The 22309-nt window shown below is 45.5% G+C and overlaps 1 protein-coding gene across 1 annotated transcript in view; it reads right to left on the bottom strand.

Annotated features, from left to right (window-relative positions):
- Positions 1-6363: 6363 nt before the first annotated feature.
- The window catches only part of Aco1 (aconitase 1), a 64409-nt gene continuing 48463 nt past the window's right edge, over positions 6364-22309 (bottom strand). Inside the window, exons 18-21 of the mRNA XM_006975323.4 lie at positions 21134-21281; positions 10852-10974; positions 8400-8585; positions 6364-7148 (exon numbers count right to left, since the gene is read on the bottom strand). Coding sequence (XP_006975385.2) covers positions 7035-7148; positions 8400-8585; positions 10852-10974; positions 21134-21281 — 571 coding nt within the window. The 3' untranslated portion in view covers positions 6364-7034. The remainder of the gene's footprint in view (positions 7149-8399; positions 8586-10851; positions 10975-21133; positions 21282-22309) is intronic.

The raw sequence follows: 22309 nt of genomic DNA, 5'->3' as shown, positions 1-22309 counted from the left end.
CACACACACACGAACAAACAAAAAACCCAAATACTTCAGAGAGCTTTCATGGGGTCCTTCAGCTTAAGAGACAAGTATCCGAGTGATGTTACCACCAACATACCAAAGCACTCTGTGTTCAGTTCAGAGTAGGATCTGTACTGCTTTGGAGTCAGTACAGCGATTTAAACATCTCCCTAGAAGTTATTTGTAATTTATTAGTGCCATCAATGGCCCAAACAAAACTGCAGAGGTCACATGACCACATAACTCTTTTCACATGACATTTCTATCTGAAGACTATCCCAAGACTACCCAGTGCACAGTGGGCCACCCAAATCAACCCTGGAGGTCAACAATGCTATGGGATAACACCCTACTTCCCACTTGTTCTTATGTCCAGAGAATTAACCAGCAACAGAACTTCTTTTTGGAAGAAAGCAAACTGTAGGGATTACACTTTTAATTGAATATATGAAAAAAGATAATATGTAGTAGTTATTGATAATAGTTATTGGTAAAATTCTTAATAAGCTGCAATAAAATAAAATAAAGATTAAGTGAATTTTCTGAGAGCTGACTTTCATTCATCACTTTTAGTATGTGATAACTTTCTTTGCTGCTACAGTTTAAAAAATGATAGCATGTATAAGATATCTACTGGAAATTATTCAGATAAGACCCCTTTAAACATTACAATGATTTAATTAAAAATCACTTCTATATTTTATGTATATGGGTATTTTGTGTGCACATACATATGCACACTAGAAGAGGGCACTGGATCCCTTGGACTATAGTTATAGATGGTTGTGTGTTCCATGTGGGTGCTAAGAATTGAACTTAGGACCTCTGGAAGAGCAGCCAGGGCTCCTAACTCCCAAGCCACCTCTCCAGCCCCTGACAATGATAATTTAGTTGAAGTAGAATCGCCCTTTCTCTGCCCATGGGGAAAAGCAGACTAGAGCTGAAACTGAGCAGATTTTGAGTGGTACATGGAGTTAAGTCACTGCCAGGCATACCCTGGAACGGAACAAACCCTGGGTTAATAAGTACTGAATGAATAGAACAGGTAGGTTTTGAGAAACGCCAGAATGCTGGTCTTTGGACTTCCTAATGGAAGGCTGCATCTGGACTGTCCCATGAGCACATGACCAGACCCCGACAGAGTCCTGGCAGGTTGCCAGCATGTGTCTTTTCTGAAGTTCAGCTACAACTTGTTCTACAATCACAGACCTTGCTGTTTTGTGGTCAATACTGCTGTTGCAGCCTTTCCATCCTGAAATGGAGTCTGCAAAGACCTCATTATGCAATAAGGTTGCTAAAGTCCTGACTCCTGTACTCAGAACAGACTCAGCGGTAACTAAAGTTCAAACAACAGGCCAAACAGATGGCAGTTCTGCAACCAAGTCTTGTGGAATGGTGCTGTGAGGTCCTGAGGGATGCCCTGCATAGCCAGGGAGGCTTTTATGCCTTTCTTGGTGTTGACAGCACACAGGGGTCATAGTATTGCCTCTGTCACATTCACATCCAATTAAACCAGCGGTTCCTGAAACACTTCACTGGACATTGTTAATCAGCATCCTGTAAAAACACAGGAATAGATATGTAGGTGGGATACCAGTGAGACCGGTAGAACCAAAGTGAACTATAAACTTCTGGATCCTGTCAGTAAACTGTTTTAATATACCATAAATACAACTACCAATTCACTTTACAAATCTGTATTTAATAGACAGGTACAGGCTTGCTGGGTGCAAACTTTAAAAATTCTTAATACCAGCTTTGATTGTCTTTGTTTATGGCAATTTGACTAAGTGAACAGAAATTAGTTGAGTGTTAAATCACATCTGTGATGATGACATTTAACAGCTTCCTAAAGCAGCCCGTGGAACCATGGTTCCCGTTTCACAAGCAGGGCTGTATACTCCTCTACAACCCACGGGCTGCCTCACTGGCTCAATTGTGGTCTGAAGGCACACCGTTTGAATGCTTCGGGTCTCCAGAGGGTGGCGCTGTTGGGGAAGACTGTGGAACCCGGAGGAGGTGGGGCCTCTCTGGAGGAAGGAAGTCACTGGGGATGGATCCAGAGACCTGCAGCTGGTTCCACTTCCTGTTCGCTGTGACTCCTGCTCCCAAGCTTCCCTGCCTGCTGCCATGTCTTCTCCAGCAGGGTGAGAGATACTGCTCTGGAACCCTACACCAAAATAATCCCTTCTGTACGCGCTTTTGTCAGGGTGTATTCCTGCAACAACAGAAGAGTAACTTAGACATTGCTACAGTTCTGGGGAAGCTGTGCCAAAGTTAACTTCTTCACTGATGAGCAGCAAGTCCTGCTGTCTGTGCCTGAGCCAAATGTTTGCAATGACAAATGATTGATTGACAACCAACAGCGGGTGGTAGCCATAACGCTGACCCATGGAGGGACTTGGAAGAATACAATAGATGCTGTCTCAGAGGCCATGAGAATGGGAGCTGAGAGGGGGAGATGATGGGTAAGGAGCCCCAGTTTAAATCACTAGAACCAGCTAAGCCTGAGGTCACGATGTCACTATCCTTTTATATGGCTTTAGTTTTCCCTTTTGCATAAACCACTCTGAGCTCTGCTTCTAACACCCAAAGATGGATATGACTAACATATCCTTTCTTTACATATTTTTATGTAACACAAACATTGTACACACACACACACACACATATGCGCACGCGCACGCGCACACGCACACACTGAAAGGTACATGTACTTTGTTGCTGTGTTAATTTGCCAGTTAACTCACATTAGATGCCAAGGAATGCCTATTCTTTAGGAAAGATAAGGCAGTAATGGTCTTGGAAAATCATAAACACAAAGGAGATTATCATCCCCTTTTCGAGAGGATGGAGGGGATGGAGCCAGCAAGAACTACACTTTCAGTTGGAGAGTGAGTGGGCCAGCACCACCTTAGAACTCAGGGAAAAGGCTGTACAGTCTTATGGACCAGCACAGGACACAGGCCAAGAATACCGCAGCAAAAAGAACAGAGGAATGTGGTGATATGTTGTGTACCCTAATAAAGCTTGCCTGAGAATCAGAGGACAGAGCCAGCCATTAGATTAGACATCGAGGCCAGACAGTGGTGGCACATATCCTTTTCCTATCACTTGGGAGGCAGAAATCTGTCTGGATCTCTGTGAGTTCAAGGCCACACTGGAAACAGAGCCAGGTGGTGGTGGTACACACCTTTAATCCCAGTACTGAGAAGCACATGCACCTTTAATCCCAGTACTGGGAAGCACACATGCCTTTAACCCCAGGAAGTGACGGCAGGGCAGAGAAAGGTATGTAAGGTGTGAGGAAACAGGAACTAAAGCAGTTCAGCTGAGACCCTTTCCGGTGAGGACTCAGGCTTTCGGTCTGAGGATTCATGGGAACAGGATCAGCTGAGGAGTTGGCCAGGTGAGGTTGGCTGGGGCTTCTTGCTCTGCTTCTCTGAACTTTCAGCATTCACCCTGATAGCTGGCTCTGGGTTTTTGTTTTTAAATTAAAAGGCCGTCTAAGATTTGAACAACAGAGGATACATTTGGATAGAATTAAGAGTGAAAGGGCCTCCTTCCAGAATCATATTCCCTCACAACCAGGGTCTTAGGCTGCTACAACAGAATCTCACAGACGGGACAATTTAAGACTAGGAATTCTGGAGGTCAAGAAGGCCAAGATCAAACACCCTGTCCCCCCAATCTGCCAGTCAAGACTATCATCCCTAGAATAGCTGTTCTAGAGTGAAGAAAGGATAAAGGCTTTCCCAACATGAGATGAAGGAGTCATCTCCAACAGACCTGACACGGGAAATGCTGTGGGCAGCTCTTCAAGCTGGAGTTAGAAACCAGGAAAGACACAAAAGCATAAAACTCACAGGGAAGGTAAGCAACACACCCAATCGAGAACACGGCCGTGTGGTATGTAGATCTGTTGCTGCCATTTACTTTCCCTTTAAAGGTTTAAAGATAACACTCTTAAAATGTTAAACATTTACCACCATTGGTTAAGAGATGCACAATATCAAAACATGTCAGGTGTGGCATTAAAATACAAAATGTGGGAGGAAGAGGATGTTTTTGTAAGTGTCAGAGTGTCTCTGGCTTATAAAACAGCCTGCAGTTCACAGGACCGCTGACAGCCTCCGGGTGAGCACAAGTCCAGATGTCTGATACACAGAGGACACCAATGAGGACCATCACCTGCTCACACGGGATGTGCTGAGAAGAAATCAAAGGGACAACACATCTGCTGAACGACCAGAGCCACACGGAAGGAAGTCCTCACATACCAGTAACCAGGCATTTTAGAAACGTGCGAAAAACGTACACATATTATATTCCTGAGCAACTAATGAGCCAAAGGAGAAATTAAGGAACTCAAATTCCATGCAGTGGAAGACTAAAGTTGAACATGTCTGCACTAACACCATGATCTGTAGCTTCAATGTAATCCTATGAAATTCCCGGTGCTGCTTTCCCCGATGATGTTTTTCTAAGAAATAAAAGCAACCTTACTAGGTACATGAAACCACAACACTCACACCAGAGGAAGACATGCTGGGCATAGAAACAAAACTGGAGTTATTACTGCTATCTAACTTCAAAATATACTACAAAGACATAGCAATGAAAATAGCACGGTGCTAACATAAAACAGTGCATAACCCAATGGAAAAGAACAGAGCGCTCCCTCTCCCCCAAAATAAACCTACACAGGTATGGTTAAATGACTTGACAAGGAAGCCAAGAACGCACGTGGAGAATGAGCTGTCTCTTCAATAAATGCTGTGGAAAAAAATGGATGACCACATGCAAAAGAATGAGGTTAGACCCTTATCTTACTATGTATAAAAATCAACTAAAGGGCTGGAGAGATGGCTCAGGGGTTAAGAGCACTGACTGCTCTTCCAGAGGTCCTGAGTTCAATTCCCAGCAACCACATGGTAGCTCACAACCATCTGTAATGAGATCTGGTGCCCTCTTCTGGCATGTAGACAGAACACCGTATACATAATAAATAAATCTTTTTTTTTTTTTTCTGGAGCTGAGGACCGAACCCAGGGCCTTGCGCTCGCTAGGCAAGCTCTACCACTGAGCTAAATCCCCAACCCCATAATAAATAAATCTTTAAAAAAAAAATCACTAAAAATAGACTGAAGATGTAAGCATAAGTTCTTACTCTATAAAAGTATTAGATAAATGCATCGGGGGAGTGCCATGGCATTGGTTATAGCGATGGTTTTTCTGGTCAGAATTTCAAGGACGAAAGCAACAAAAATGCAAATAGGCCCATCAGACTGCTTCAGAATAAAAGCTCTATAGCCAAGGAAATAGTCAAGAGTCAGACTGACTACAAAACAGGAGAAAATACTTGATAAACAGTTACTATCTAAAATATGTGGTATTAAAATTCGACATCGCAATGAAATAATTCAATTAAAAAATGGGCAAAGGTCTTGAACAGACATCTTTTCAAAAGAAGCCACAAAAAAACGATCAACGGGTATAGGAAAATATACTCAACAGGGTATATAATCATCAGGGAGCTGCAAATAAAACCATGAGTTAGCACTTCAAACCCATTAGCCTGGTCATTATCTAAAAGATAGAGGTTAGTACTGGTGAGAGTTTGGGGGGGGGGGGACACACCATTGGAGGCCATGTACATGTAAGGACACTACGGAAAATAGTATGGAGGCCTCTAGAAAATCAAAAAGAACATAATTATGACCCAGACGTTCTTCTTCTAGGTATGCATCCAAAAGAATTAAACCAGTATGTTGAAGAGACACCTGTGCCAATATTCATTTCAGCATTATTCACAAAGGCAAAGGTATGAACTCTGCCTATTGTCTAGTGTCTATCCATGGCTGAATCAATAAAGAAAACAGAAGGTGCATGTGTGTACCATTTGTGGCAATATGGGTGAACCTTATGGGTATTATGTTAAATGAAAAAGCCACACACAAAAGAAAAATCACCGCAGTCTCACTATGTCTAAACAGCTCTCAAACAGCGTGGGGATGGATGATTTATAGTCTGTGGCATTTTGTTACAGCAACCTGGGCAGAACAAGGCACTCCATGAAATAATTCCAGTTATGAAGATGAGTGAACAGATTTCAGGACACCAAGAAGCCATGATTTGCTCCTGGAGGCTGCTGCTGCGACCAAGGCAGAAGGACCCTTCTGGTCTCCTGCTCACCAACAGGCAGCTCACTCGTGGCTCCACGACATCCCCTCTGTGTCTGCAGTCCAGATGCAGTGGTAGAAACAGCAGGCATGAAGGCCCCTCAGGGCTCCTATGGCTCAGTGTCACAGCACTGTGGCCACATTCCCAACAGAGCTCAATTCCAAAGCCAACACATTTTCATGAAAATATATTTAATCTTATTCAAATTAGGAATCCCGTCTCTCTCCCCAGTTACTTTCAAACAAAGGCCCCTTTCTCAAATGTTGAAAATGGTAAGAGACGATCTCTCTCCTGTTGATTGGAAGGTACATAATCACACACTTCTGATGGCTGACCACCCACCAGGTCTTTGCTCACCAAGGAGGGAGGACATCACTGCTATGGTTGGAAGCGTGAAGAAGTTCTTACCTATGGCAGTTAACACTGGTGTAATGGATAGAGGAGCGGACTCTCGGGGGAGGGTTTCATTGAGCAGAGACGAACAGAGAGTAATAAAAAGGGGAGGAGACACTTCTGAGAATACTGGCTAGTGTTCAGCTGAAGATTAGTCGGTGAAAATCAATGTCCGGTGATCAGTAACTCAAAGACAAGGTAGTTCTCTTTTTGGTACTACTAACTTCCCCATGATCCTAGATTCCAAATTATAGAAAAGGATAAAAAGATTAACAAATGAAGAATGTAGGAACTCCTGGCTCCGTGCCTCCAGCAATGGCAGTGCCCACTTGCTCATCTTGGCAGCACCCTCATTAGAGGTTCAGGTGGCTGCTTTACCAGGCCTCTGCCAGCTGGGGCCTGGTACCTCGTTGGGTCTAGCACCAACGGTGGGTCTCCGGTGAGGCCAGCACCTACTGGGCCATCTTGCGGATCATGTAGTTCAGGATGCCTCCATTACGGAAGTAAGTGAGTTCCACATCAGTGTCGAACCTCATCACGGCCTGGAAGGTCTTCCCAGTGTCCAGCTGTAACGGCAAGGAGGCAGAGTGCTGCTGAAGGAGGGGCCCAGACACCTGCCTCCGGGAGATTCCACCTGGCTGCCCACTAGCTTCAGGGACGGTGTGGTCCATATGCCCAGGGCCAGCAGCATATGGAACCCGTGGTCTCTGCACTCAGCCAGACCTCCTGGATTAGCATGTGTGTTTCAACAAGACCCCCGGGGACTGATGTGCCCACTGAAGGCTGAGAAGCACTGCAGAATTAATGATGTGGGTAAGAGGCATGTGGGAACAAGTAGTCTCCCAGGACAGCAGCTTGAGTGACACCGTGATGCTTTCTCCTAAGTCGTTTCTGGACATGCTCTAGGCAGCAGAGGTCTCACTGAGGCTGCTCCTTAGGCAGCTGATTCAGCTGCTCACTGGGGTCATCCTGGGCTCTCAGCCGCTGCCTCTGCAATGCTGTACCCTTGGGACTCTGGTGTCTGGCACTTTATTCCTGCCTCCCTAAGGACGTGTCATCACCTCCATATTAGTTACTTCCGGTTGCTGGGTCAAACGCCATGACCAAAGCAACTCAGGGAAGAAAGAGTTTGTCTTGGGTTGTGGCTCCAGAGGGATAAGACATCGTGGTGGGGAGGCATGGCAGCAGGTGGCAGGCATGGCTGCGGGAGCAGGAAGCTGGGAGCTCATCTCCTCGACCACCCAAGTGCCAAGCAGAGAGAGGGAACTGTAATTGTGAGACTCTGAACTCTCTGCCCCCAGGAACACACTTCCTCCGCGAGGCTGCACACCTGAGCTGCCCAGGCACCATTGGTTACCCAGAGTTCCAGTGAGGGAGACTGGGGGACACTTCTCACTTAAACCACAACCGCTGTGCTAATTACAGCTTGGGGCCTCAGATGAGGCTCATGGAAAGAGTGCATACAGGATCTGCTGATCATATTTTCATTAAAAAAAGAAAAAAAGGGAAACTTTTAGATAACAGGAAAGTGTTACCTCTGAACTTTGATGACTATTTGGGCTGAAAGAGACTGAGAGAATGGGGCCAGCCAGGGACAGGAGTTCAGAGGGGATCGATGAATACTACGAACTACGACATAAGCAAACTATGATAATCAGCAGGTGTTACCTATGCCGTGAGGAGGTGGACAGTACCAGTAGGCTTCACATCTAATGCCATGCCCAGTTAACCCCTCTCCCTCCACTGATTTCTTCCTATCGAGGGATTATGAACAACAGGCTCTTGCTTCACGTCCTACCTACAGAAGCTCTGCTTACCTTTATCTGAACCTTCATGCGCGGCTTAAGGTTTTCAGGAATGTCGATAGTATACCGTTCCCGACCCGTGAGGCCCAGTGAGTCCGCAGTTTCACCGGGGAGATACTCAAGGGGGATCACCCCCATCCCGACCAGGTTACTGCGGTGAATGCGCTCATAGCTCTCTGCCAGGACAGCTTTGATTCCCTGAGGAGCCAAGAGAGAAGTTTGGACATAGCTCCAACTTTTTCTTTAAGAGATACACAGAAACTTGACAAATTCTTCAGAAATACTCACAGCTAGATTCTCAGTACCTGCCAGTTGTTCATCTAAAACGCTATCTTCTAGTTATCAATAACTTAGTAGCGAGTCTTACCCGATTGCCTACAATATACCAGCCCTCTATAAGCACTTCCTTGAATTCTCTCCTGCCCTCCACCAACTTGGAGGCCAGCAGATGTGGTTACTGTCCCCTCTTGCTAAGGGAGTTTTACCGTGGGATCTAGTATTTGAACCCACATGGTCGGATCATGCACTTAACCACTTTGAGATACAAGAGTCCTCAGCTAATTTGTATCTGCAGCATATATCCCAAAGCAATATAAAAATTCATTTTCTTTCCCTTGGGTTTTCTTTGACTGTGGGCACATATCAGCAGATACCAAGGGTTTAATCAAGAGAGAATAATGCACTACCAAGCAAATGATTAGTGTGTGTTACTTTCACAGTTCCTGTTCCAGGACCAAACTGCACTGAACAGCTTTGCTATGAAACTTCCTATGAAGGATCTTTTATTGTTAGGGTGTAATTGGCAAAATACAGCAGTAACCAATAGAGCAGAGAACTGGATTAACTACATTTTCCTACTAGTTATAAATTCCTGGATACCACCTCAGATCTACTGCACCAGAACCTTGCAGGGGTGTGAGGTGCAGAAATGTGAGTGTGTAAGTGTGTGTGTGTGTGTGTGTGTGTGTGTGTGTGTGTGTGATTTCATCTAAGTTTCAAGAACCTGGTTGTTAAGTGGTAGGTATTGATGCTGCTGCATACTGGAATCACCAGGGGAGGTTTTTAAAATCCCAGTGTCCAGACCTTTACTAACTGAAGTGGGCTTTCCCAGGAGAACACCTAAAATGTCCCCACACGTATTTCAAAGTCAAGAAACACTGGCAGAATAGGGTTTTTTGATATAAACTGTGCAGCCCCTCTGGTGGTGAGACAGTTCAATGGGTAAAGGTGCTTCCATCAAGCCTGAGGTCCCACAAGGCTAGAATCAACTGCAAGTTATCCTTCCTTTGACCCGTGGCTGTGTGGGTACTCATGTGTATGCACTTGCATATATGTGCACATGAGTGAACATACTAGATACATGTAATTTAGAATAAAAGCACCTACTCTTACTTTAACCCAACTCCCCGCCCCCCCACCCCCCACCCCCCCAGACAGGGTTTCTCTGTGTAGCGCTGGAGCCTGTCCTGGAACTCACAGAGAACTTTGTAGACCAGGCTGGCCTCGAACTCACAGAGATCCGCCTGCCTCTGCCTCCCAAGTGCTGGGATTAAAGGCGTGTGCCACAGCTGCCCGGCTTAACCACATTTCTAAAGAAGCCCAACTCCTCACTGCTCCCTAGAGTTTACATTTACTCTTTACATTCACAGAAGACACTAATCTTAATAAATTATGTGTCAGAACATGGTCCAGGGATGGAGTCATGTGAGGAGAGTTCTGAGTGCTTGTGAGAACACTCCAAGAAACAAGAGCCTTGTGACCTCAATTTCTGCTTTGGACTGTGTTTTCGTGCTCTTTTCAGGTGTATCAGACAGGAGTGAGTTTATTTTGGATTACTCGTCATTGCTTGTTCTTATTATTCAATTCAATCAAATGTTTAAATTATCCTTTGTCTATCTCTGTAGAAAAACATGTTTTTCCACATGCAGTTTGTCCTTGTGATTGTACACAGCGTGAACTCATGAGAGCTCTACTCATGTGACCTTTCTTAACCTTCACAGGTTAAACTGTCTGAAGCTCTCAGTAAGGTTGGCTACTGCATGAGACTTTAGTCCACCTCACTTACTGGCTTCTATTCTCCCAGGTCCCACTGCCTCTAGAGCAGTGACAATTATGAACGTCATGCTATTTTTTCCTATATATTAAAAAAAAGAAAACTGCATATACATTTCTGAATGTGTTAGGCCTCAAAGGCTTTCCTCCAATGTTATCTACAGATACCCTTGGAGCTAATGGCTGCCGGTCCCAAGCCCACCTGGTGAGCCAGTTCTTCTTGGGTTTGCCCTTTAACAGGAAGAAGTCTAGATCCACAGAGAAGCAGGCTGGGTGAATATCACAAGCTTTCCACAATCTGCTCTTTCATAATGTCTTGGAAATAAAGCCATGGCATTTCTTCCCAAGTACCCTCCCTGCTCCCGCCCCAGTTGAGAGGCGGCCCGACCAGGAAGCCTCTGCTCCATCATACCAGCAGGAAAGGGCCTTTGGCTGCCCAGTCTCGGGAGCTGCCTGAACCGTATTCTTTGCCAGCCAGAACAATCAGGGGAAGTCCAGCCTGCTGGTACCGCTCCGCAGCATCGAACACATCGAGCTGAGAAAGAGGAAAGACAGCTCAGTCAATGAAAAACTAAAATCCTGCCCATGTGCTTGGTCTCTTGGTTCCCAGTTGACTCTCATTTCTACCCAACTGAACTTTACTTCTGACTAAACATAACTGCTGTCCAATTTTATAGATTCAAATCCTAGAGCACCAGAAGCAAAAGGGGAAGTACATCAGATTTTCTTTTTCTTCTCTTCCACTGACTAAACCATTTGAAAGTTAAAAGACAAACCCATGAAGCCTGGGTTTGGGCCCAGCACTAGAGGCCCAACAGTGGTCTGTTCTGAAAGGTAGCAAAAATGCAAGGTGCTATGTCTAGAAATGATGTCAAATGCAAAGTCTTCTTGCCCCTCCAGGTGCAGGCCAAGGCAGGGGCAGCAGAAGGCAAGCACAGAGGCATGCACAGAGGCATGCACAGAAGCTTGCAGCCACGGGCCAGGAGAGGTCTGTTAGTTTAATAAACGAGAAACATCTTCCACAAACACATTTGCTTCCCACAGGACATTCTGCCGAGTTGAGAGTTCCCCAGACATCTGATGGGATCACCAGTGACTATGAACAATTATTTATTCGCAGCTAAGTGGATCATAAAATAAAGCCTCTTAAGAGGGAGTCAATTGAAAGGGGCTCAAGACAAGACTTTAGTTAAACTCTAAACTAGGGTTTAACTCAACATGTTAATATTCTGGGGATGGGTGCGACTGGGGTTCATTTCACGTTACCACCTAAATCTGGAAAGATGCTGTATGACATGATTAGCTAGGACTCATGAATATGGAAACTGCTATGTAACAGGAAGTGCCTTCCTCTGCCCAAGCAAACTGGTGGGATCCGAAGGAAACAACCTGCCTGCCACTGCAGAGACAGTCATCTGTGTGAACTAACTGTGGGAGTCTGTGTCTTAAAGTCAAGACTGCAGCCTCAGAATCCCGCAGGAAGCAGCCTCCGTTACTGTAGGCTGCTGCTCCCTCTACAAGTTTGTACAACTTTTCCTAATTTCTATCTTCATTACGAATGCTGTGACTTGACAAGGTCTTTGCAATCACGTGGCTAGTGTTCGGTGTGCCTTTTCAAAATACACTCCTTGTGTTGTTTCTTAAGGAATTTCCTTCCTCTCTCTCTTTTCAAAGACTTAATTTGTGTGTATGGGCCCAAATGTATGTCTACCACCTGTGTAGAGGGACCTGTGGTGGCCAGAGAGGCGCCTGGCCCCCTGGAAGTGTTGCTGCAGGCGGTTGTGAGCAGCCTGATGTGGGTGCTGGGAACATCCCGGGGAGCAGCAAGTGACATCTCTCCAGCTCCCGTCTCCTTTGTAGGACCTCCCGTTAATCAGATGTGTGAGTTCAGTCCACCTTCTTGAACTTTCCCTTTCTCACTCTTCTGTATCTCCAGAGATTTTCTAAAGAGATCAGCCTTGCCTTTGAATCCTTTAATGTTTTTTGTCTTTCTTTTTCTTTAATGAACAGAGATCTTGGCTTGTGATTGCTTTTGCTAAAAAAAAACAAAAAACAAACAAACAAACAAAAAACAAACAAACAAACAAAAAACAAACAAAACAAAAAACCCACAAAAACCCTCTTCTTGGGGATAATTGTTTTTCTTAACATTTTCTACTTTTTGCAGAGTCCCTGTGTCCTGCCTCCTTTCCATCCCATTTGCTTGCTACACTCTGTTTAGGACTGTTGTGCTGGTTAATTTTACATCAACTTGACACAAGATAAAGTCCTGTTAGAAGAGGGAACCTCAGTGGAGAAAATGCCCCCACCAGACTGGCCTGTGGGCAAGGTTGTGGTGATTTTGATTCATGATTGATGTGGGAGGGTCAAGTTCACTGTGGGTGGAGCCACCCCTGGGCAGGAGGGGGCCTGGGTTGGATAAGACAGCAGGCTGAGCAAGCCAGGAGGAGCAAGCCAGTAAGCAATATTCCACCATGCCTCTGCATCAGCAGCTCCTGCCTCCAGGTTCCTGCCTTGGCTTCCCTGATGATGATTTATAACCAGTAAGTCAGAAAAACTCTTTCCTCCCCAAGTTGTTTTTGGCCATGATGATTTATCACAATCATAGGAAACAAAGTAAGACAGTTATTGAATGGGCCTGTCTCCCTTTCATGTAATGCTTTCCCCCTGGTCTTCAATGTGTTATCTTTCTCATATAATAGCTTATTATCCCCATTTATTGTTCATCTGCTGTCAAGGTCTCTCCACTCTCAGCAGAAGATGGACACCCACTCCTACCCCTGAAATAGTGCCTTTTCACCTTTAACTTAGGAAATTAATCTTTCATTATCTGATAAACAAGCACTGTGACTTTCTCTGAAGATGCCAGGTAAGACAATACTGATGTCCCTCAGGGCCCAGCAATAGTTCCCTCTAGACCTATAATCAGACTAAAAGCTAAGCAGGCCCCTAGAGAGGAGATAGAAAATGCAGAACAGATGTAAGAGCTCCTTCTCCAGCGCCTTGCCTGCCTGCATGCTGCCATGCTCTCCACCATGATGATAATGGACTAAACCTCTGAAACTGGGGGCAGGAACGGCGAGCTGGCCTCACCGGCCCCTGAACAGATATCTCCAACCTAGAGAACATGTTGCTGCTGGTGGTGCTCCAGGAATTCTCAGCTGCTGGGTGAGTGTGCAGCCCTGACGACTGCTTCCATTCCATACAGCTGAAGGAAAAAATAACATCATCCTATCACACAAGAATGGGACATCATGGACAAGTTATGTGTCCTAGATAAGTGTCCTACCAACTACACCTCTAAACTCAGGAACAGGAGTTTTTGAGTTTCATCAGAAATTTCTGCTGCAACACAGGCCTGCTGAGGTGGCCTGAGGACCCCCATGACAGATGAGCATCCATGAGATTAGCAGGAATAAGGAAGAGGTGAGCTGGCTGTTGGCAAGTACATCTCATCCCTCTATCTCAAGTGAAGTCTTCGAGGCATTCTTTATCCCTTCCCCAGGGAGCTAGGAAATGACTGGACTCCCCTGTCTGTGTGTAGTTTAATATAAGTGCCCGTTAAATTTCTTCTGCAATTTAGGGAACTCTTATCTGATTGGTTGTTTTGGTCAGCTTTAGGATATTGGTCTGAAAAGGGGCCATAAATTTTGTTTTCAATTTTGTTTCTGTGCCTTTTATGCTTTAATATGCCCCTGCAGACTTGCTGAGCCTGATGCTCAAGCTGGGGAGAGAAATGGTTCCAGAGAAGAGTCATCCAACCTCTGAACGAATTTCAACCCAAGCAAGAGTCTTGACCTTTAAAGACCTGAAGCCTAGCTGGGACTTAACTAGTATGTGGTGTCGTGTTGAAGGTTCACATGTCTCATCCGACCCCTTTCTTCAGCAGATTCCTTCTGCATGCCCCCCATCAGGGCTCACCCCACTCTAGCTGCAGGGTTTGACATTTGATTCAGAACAGACTATTAGAGAACTCACTTTCTTGGGGTGAGAAGGGACCACTGAAGCTGAGCCAATCATAACCATCCCATGGGTCCAGCTATGCCTGCAGCCCAAGATTCCCCTGGAAGTTCCCATTACACAAGACAGACCCCACAGTTAAGAGACTTTGGATTTTAAAGATAACTTGGACTTTGAAAGTGTTGAAAAATGTAAAACCGGGATTTTTAACATTGGACTGTGTTTTATATTGTGATATTAACATGAGATTTGGGGAGTAAGCAAGGAAGGAAAGGTTATGGCTGAATAGTGTATGTTTGTAAATGTGTGAAAGGTGACAAGGGGTGAAATGTCTTAATTTTTGCCAACTCGACACAACATACTTGGAAAGAGGGAATCTCCATCAGACTGGCCTGTGGACCTGTCTATGAGACATTCGTTGATATGGGGAGGCCCAGCCAACTGGGGATGATGCCATCTCCAGGCAGGTGGTCCAGGGTGTATACAGAAGCAAACTGATCAAGCCATGGGGAGCAAGCCAGTAAGCAGCACTCCTCTATGGTCTCTGTTTCAGTTCCTGCCTCCAAGTTCCTGCCTTGAGTTCCTGTCCTGACTTCCCTCAGTGATGAACTGTTTGTTACCTGGATTTGTAAAATGAAATAAACCCTTTCCTCTCCAAAAAGAAAGAAAGAAAAAAAAAAGAAAGAAAGTGCAGAACAGAATGTAGATACAAAGTATAGATAGAATACTTATAATAGATATTTAGAAGTTGGAAGAATTCTCACATTGGTCCCCAACCTGTGTGAGAGGGCTATTGTGGTTGGAAAGACTAAATGGAAGCCTTTAGAGTTGCCTCTGTCAGGAAAAACAGTGACTCAAAAACAGTATCACACCTCTAGAAAAATTAAAGAAATTAGTGCCACCATCAAGGACTTGAAAGATGCTGGGACGGTGGATCCCACCACATCTCCCATTAATTCTCCTATCTAGCCAGTGCAGAAGACAGATGGATCATGGAGAATGATAGCTGACTATCAAAACTCAATCAAGTAGTGACTCCAGTTGTAGCTGCTGTACCAGATGTGGTGTGTCCTTACTTGAGCAGATGAACACATCTCCTGGTACATGGTATGCAGCTATTGATCTAGCAAAAGCCTTTATCTTGGTACCTGACCATTAGAACCACCAGAAGCAATTTCCTTTCAGTTGGCAAGGCCAGCAGTATACCTTCACAGTTTACTTCAAGGATATATTACTCTCCAGCTCTGTGTCATAACTTAGTTAGAGGGATCTTGAATGTCTGTGTCTTCAATGAACTATCACATTGGTTCACTGTATTGACAACATTTTGCTGATTGGACCAAGGAAGCAGGAGGCAGCAACCACTTTTGACTTGTGCCACCTGCATAGCATCCTGGACTTGTTGAAGAGCCTTCTTCTATTATTCTAGGCCCCACACAAAGCTAGCAGTACATATGCACATCAGAGGATGGGAAATGAATTCAACCAAAATATGAGGGCCTTCCACCTCGGGGAAATTCTTAGGAGTCCTGGTGTGGGGCAGGCAGGGATTCCTTCTAAGGTGAAGGATAAGTTATTGCACCTGGCCTCTCCCACCACCAAGAAAGCAGCCCGATGTCTAGTGGGTCTGTTTGGATTCTGGAGACAGCACTTGGGTGTGTCACTCCGGCCCATAGACCAAGTGACTCGGAAAGCTGCTAGTTTGTGTGGGGGCTGGGAGAGGAGGAGGATCTTCCACAGTCCCGGCTGCTGAGGGGCTGGGAGAGGAGGAGGATCTTCCACAGTCCCGGCTGCTGAGGGGCTGGAAGAGGAGGAGGAGGATCTTCCACAGTCCCGGCTGCTGAGGGGCTGGGAGAGGAGGAGGAGGTTCTTCCACAGTCCCGGCTGCTGTGGGGCCGCTCTACCACTTGGACCATGTGACCTAGCAGACCTGATGGTACTTGAGGCGTCAGTGGCAGATAGGGATGCTGCTTGGAGCCTTTGGCAGGCCCTGGTGGGTGAATCACAGAAGAGACCTTTGGGATTTTGGAGCAAGGCTCTCTCATCATCTGTAGACAGCCATTTTCTCTTTGAAAAACAGCTCCAAGCCTGCTATTGGGCCTTAGTAGAAACTGAATGTTTGACAATGGGCCACCAAATTACCATGTGACCTGAGCTGCCCATCGTGAGCTAGCTGGGTGTTATCTGACTCACCAAGTCATAAAGCAGGACACGCACAGCAGCAATCCATTAATAAATGGAAGTGGTATATACATGTTTGGGCCTGAGTAGGTCTTGAAGGCACAGGCAAGTTACATGAAGAAGTTGCACAAATGCCTTTGGTTTCTACTCCCATTTCAATGTCATTTGCTGCCAAGCATGCACCTATAGTCCTATAATTGGTTGACCTGTAGCCCTAGAGAAGACTAGGGCCTGGTTTACTGATGGTTCTGCATGTTAGACACCACCCAGAAGTGGACAGCTGCAGCCTTATAACCCCCTTCTGGAACAACCATGAAAGACACTGGAGAAGGGAAATCTTCACAGTGGGCAGATCCTTGGGCAGTACACACGGTCATACATTTTGTCTGGTAGGAGAATTGGCTAGATGTGCGGTTGTTCACTGATTCATGGGCAGTAGCCAATGGAGTGGCTGGATGGTCAGAGACTTGGAAAGAACATGATAAAAATTGGTGAGAAAGACATCTGGGGAAGAAGTATGTGAACAGATCTCTCCAAAAGGGGCAAAGTATGTGAAGATACTCGTGTCTCATATGAAAATGTTCATCAAAAGGTGACTTCAGCTGAGAAAGTTCAGTAATAAAGTAGACAGAATGACCTGTTCTGTGGACAGTCAGCCTCTTTCCTTAGTTATCCCTGTCATTGCCCAGTGGGCCCATGAACAGCGTGGCCACGGTGGCAGAGATGGGGGTTAGGCATGGGCTCGACAGCTTGGATTGTACTCACCAAGGCTGACTTGGCTACAGCTGCTGCTGAGTGCCAGATCTGCCTATAGCAGAGACCACTCACATATGGCACTGTTCCCTGGGGTGACCAGCCAGCAACCTGGTGGCAGATTGATGACTACACTGGACCACTTTGTTTGTAGAAAGGACAGGAGTAGATGTTTATTCTGGTTAGGGATTTGCCTGTGCTGCATGTAATGCTTCTGCCATAGTCACCATCCTTGGATTTACAGAATGCCTTATCCACTGTCATGGTATTCCACACAGCATTGCTGCTGACCAAAGACCTCGCTTCACAGCTAGAGAAGCATGACAGGGGATCCATGATCATGGAATCCAGTGGTTTTACCATGTTTCTCACTGTCCTGAAGCAGATGGCCTTATAGAAAGATGGATGGCCTTTGAAGACACAGTTACAGTGTCAATCAGCTGGCAGCAGCCTGGAGAGCTGGGACAGGGTTCCCCAGCAGGTGGCATATGTTTTGAATCAGTGTCCAATATATGGTACAATTTCTCCGATAGCCACAATCCATGGAATCAGGAGTGGAAAAAAGAATAGTTCCACTCATTATCACCCTAGTGATCCACTAGGAAAAATTTTGCTTCCTGTTCCCTTGAACTTAAGTTCTGCTGACTTAGAAGTTTTGGCTCCAGATAGGGGAGTGTTCCTGCAGGAGCCACAACAAATACTTTATTCAACTGGAAGCTCAGACTTCAGCCTGGTCACTTTGGGCTTCTGATGCCTTTAAGCCATCAGGCTAAGAAAGAAATAACAGTGTTAGGAGGGGTGGTAGATCCAGATTACCATGGGGAAATTGGATTGCCTCTCCACATGGAGGTAAGAAGGGTTAAGTCTGTAACTCAGGAGATCCTTTAGGGTGTCTCTTGGTGCTACCATGTCCTGTGATTAAAGTCAATGGGCAACCACAACAGCCTGATCCAGGCAGGATGACAAAGACCCTTCAGGAATGAAGGTGTGGGTCATTCCTCCAGGAAAAGAGCCAAGACCTGTTGAGGTACTTGCTGAGGGTGGTGCAAAGACAGACTGGGTAATAGAGAAAGGTAGTTATAAATACAGGCGGAGGTTAGGTGGCCAGCTGCAGAAGAGAGTATTATAAATGACAGTGTTTCTGTTACATTTTGTTAAGAATGTGTTTGTACAGATATTTGTGTTTTCTTCCCTTGACTTTTTTTTATATGATGTAATGTAAAATCAATTAAAAGAATATCAGTGGTTGTCATGTTTAAGTTTGAGATACTAAAAGAATGCCCCTCAAGGGAAATGCTACCTATTCTAAATATGCATGTTTGCAATTTTGGGTGGGATAGTTATATAATGTTAGGCGTAATCATGACTGGTCATTGCTTTCATTTGGAATTTAAGCATGGCATAAGGTGATATTACTGTATGTCAAGCTGACCTGGGCTGGACTTGGGATGGGTGTTCTCATGATGGGTGTTCTTGTGATTGGTGTTCTTGGTTGTCAACTTGACTACATCTGGAGTCAACTAAAACCCAAATGGCTGGATGCACCTGTGAGGGATTTTTTTTCTTAATTAAGTAATTTGAAGTGGGAAGATCCTCTTTTAATCTGGATCTGTGAGATGGGAAGATCCACCTTTAATCTGGACCACACGTTCTGCTGGCAGCCTGTATAAAGGGCATGGAAGAAGGAAGCTTGTTCTTGCTCTTATTGGCAAGTCCGTTCCTTCAGTGGCATTAGCGCCTATTCTTTGGGATTCTGGTGTATACTGAAGACCAGGTGACACATTCAGCCTTGTGGACTGAGTAACTACTGGATTCTTGGACCTTTCATAGACTGTAATTGTTGGACTAGCTGGACCACAGTCTGTAAGCCATTCTAATAAATCATATATATATATAAATTCTATAAGTTCTATTCCTCCAGGGAACCCTAATACAGCAACCAATATCTGATTTGATTTAAGACCCATTCCATGAGATGGAACTCATCCTTGACACCAGTTGGGTGACCAAGAACTTGAGACTAGATAGTTCAGGAACCTGGAGGAAAACCAAATAACACTGTTTTGCTAAAGAAATGAAACAATAAAATGACTCCTGATGACATTCTGCTGTCCTAATAGGTCAGTGCCTTGCTCAGGCATCATCGGAGAAGCTTCCTTCTGCAGCACATGGGAAGAAATACAGAGGCCCACAGCTGGACAATGTGCAGAGTGAGAGACCTTGGAACACTCAGTCCAATGGGATGTGTCCATCAGATCCCTCCCTCAGGGCTCAGGGAACTGTGCAGAAGAGGATCGAAAGAGTGTAAGAGCCAGAGAGGCTGGAGGACACCGAGGATTCAAGGCTTTGGAAACACAGCAGGAAGGAGGCACATAGGAACTCAGAGAGACCAGGAAGCACACACAGGCCTGCAGAGATGTGCAGCAGGTAGAGTCCCAGTGCTGAGAGAAGACGTGCACCTAAGTCCACATCCCTAACCCAGGATCTATCACAACTGATGACCACTTGCGAATGAAGGACTTGTTTTCTTCAGTGGAGTCTCACTGGGGATACAAACCAATTTTAAGGGCAGGTCCCATGTCTAGCAGTAGATGGCCAACACCAAAGTAACTCAATGGCATCTTTGGAGGCTGTTTTTTGTCTCATAATATTTTGTCAGGGCATTTTTTTTTTTTTTAAACTTACAGGGTCCTTTGTGTATATATTACAGCTTCCGTAATATAGGGTTTTATAGGGTTCATGGGTGTGCGAACATTTTTGGCTTTGCATCTGTATGTGTTTCTTTTGCTTTTTTTCTTCTGTTTGCTTGTTTTGTTTTCCTTTTTGGCTGCTTTGAGAAAGGGTTTCTCTGTGAAGTCTTGGATGTCCTGGAACTCACTCTGTAGACCAGGCTGGCCTCGAACTCAGAGATCCACCTGCCTCTGCCTCCCGAGTGTTGGGATCAAAGGCATGTGCTACCAATGCCCAGCCTGCTTTGTTCTATTCTAATTTGTCTGTTTTGTGGATCTGGATGCGAGGGGAAGTGGAGAGGAATGTAGAGATCTTGTTGTTGTTGGGGAATTGTAATCAGAATATATTGTATAAAAAAAATCTATTTTTAGTAAAAGAAAAAGAGAAGAAAAAAAAAAAGCGAAGCTGGCAGGCTACACTCCTTGGGGACCTGCAGATGTGCTACCATCCTAGATCTTATAGGCTATCCCATCTTGTTTGAAGCCTCAGAGCCACATAAGGCTGGTGTTATTCCTAGGTCACAAATTTATAGAAAGGGCCAGAGAAGTAAATACCTGGAGCTCAGTCCTCACCTCAGGTGGCTCTGAGTACAGACCCCACCCCACACACCCACATCTACAGACAAACAACTCCAGCATGTGCGCCAGCCTCAAGCAGCTCCTTCAGGACTGGGCAGGACCTCAGGGGGCTTCCATGGCCCTTCCTTTTGCTGTGGATGCAGTAAATTAAAACAAATACCAGTGCGGACACACCATAGCTCTTCTCGAGAAATACCCTGAATAATCTGGAACTTAGTCTTTAAGTACTTTAAATACATATGAAATTTCACCAGAGATTTTTTTTTTTGAGCTCAACTTCCACAAAATGAGACTTAGTTGAACTATGGTACCCAACTGCTAAGCAGCAAGAAACTGTAATCTCTACCAGGCTAAAAGGCACAGATATGGACACACGGCAAGAACTAGGGAGTCAGGCAGGCGCCGCTGAGAAGACAAGAAAAGGCACTGTGAAGAGTCAGGCTCCGAAGCCTGACAGACACTGGTTTCTGGAGGAAGAGAGACTGTACTCACTGTTTCTCCTGAAGGAAGATGCACAGTCTGAGGTGCCTGCTTGTTCAGAAACTTGTTCAGCAGGCGAATGTTGGCAAACGTCCCCCGGGCCATGATGGCGTCGTTTCCCCGACGGGAGCCGTAAGAGTTGAACTCTCGTGGCGTCAGGCTAAGGACAGAAGCAGAAGGAGCTCTTTAGTGACGTGAGAAAAGAGGAAACAGCTTACACATAGATGAGAGAGTGCCATAAAGCTAGCATGTTACTGAATCTGCCAGGGACGGCTCTGCAGGCTGCTCTCAAAGCCTCAACTGGGAGAGTGAACCAGGGGCAGAGAGGGGCAGGAATCAGTACTCTCCAGTGTCAACTCAAGAGGCTTTCAAATCTGGATAGAAAATTAGAAGGAGTTCTTCAAGGAGTGTTCATCCTCTTAACTCAGCAGGAAGTTCACACAGCAGGAAGTTTCACATATAGGGTGAAAACTGACTTAAAAATAACAGGGAGGCCAGTCAGATGGATGGGAGAATGGGAGATGACTAGATATGCTCCATAAACTAAGCTGAAATAGGCCTGAATCTGTCCCTGAATAATCAGGGCCCCAAGGCAAAGGGAAGCAACACAGTGGCAATACAACACACAACTTTGCAGAGGAAAAGAGTCACCGCAGGCCAGAGGCACAAGAGTGACGTCGGCTCCTGTATCTTATGCGTGAGAGCCAATGAAAGGAACTTTGTACGTCAAGAAGAGCATGGTTCAGCAGACCCAGCAGCCAGTTCGCTGGCCTGTTTCTCACAACACTGGGGTGGGTGTTAACGCGACTGAACTGTTGGACCTGCATTTGGTGGTTAAGAGAGCTTCCAGTTGGCTTTCGGGAGCAGGCAAACATGCCTCAGAACCCCTGAAATCCTAGCCAACATGTTTCGGGTTTGTGCGTTGGGGAAGAGGGGCATTATAATTGCTTACATTCACTTCCCTAAAGAGCTCCTATGTCAAGACAATCGCCCCCGGAGAAAAACGTGTTCTGCTTTTCAGATTTGCTCCGAGCCCCCTCTCCAAGAGAACTGATTCGGAAGGGAGGACAGAAATCAGGAAGTTTTTCCTCCTCACAGGAGTCTCACAGGAATCAGACCTGGGAACCTCCAAACTCATTATCTGTACTTAGCTGGCAGCAGATGACACCGAGGTTCCTACAGATATCG

The sequence above is a fragment of the Peromyscus maniculatus genome, chromosome 2 (genome assembly GCF_049852395.1).
Source record: "Peromyscus maniculatus bairdii isolate BWxNUB_F1_BW_parent chromosome 2, HU_Pman_BW_mat_3.1, whole genome shotgun sequence".
NCBI lineage: Eukaryota > Metazoa > Chordata > Mammalia > Rodentia > Cricetidae > Peromyscus > Peromyscus maniculatus.
Note: the sequence above shows the minus strand (reverse complement) of the source record. Positions and strands in the feature narration are given on the sequence as shown.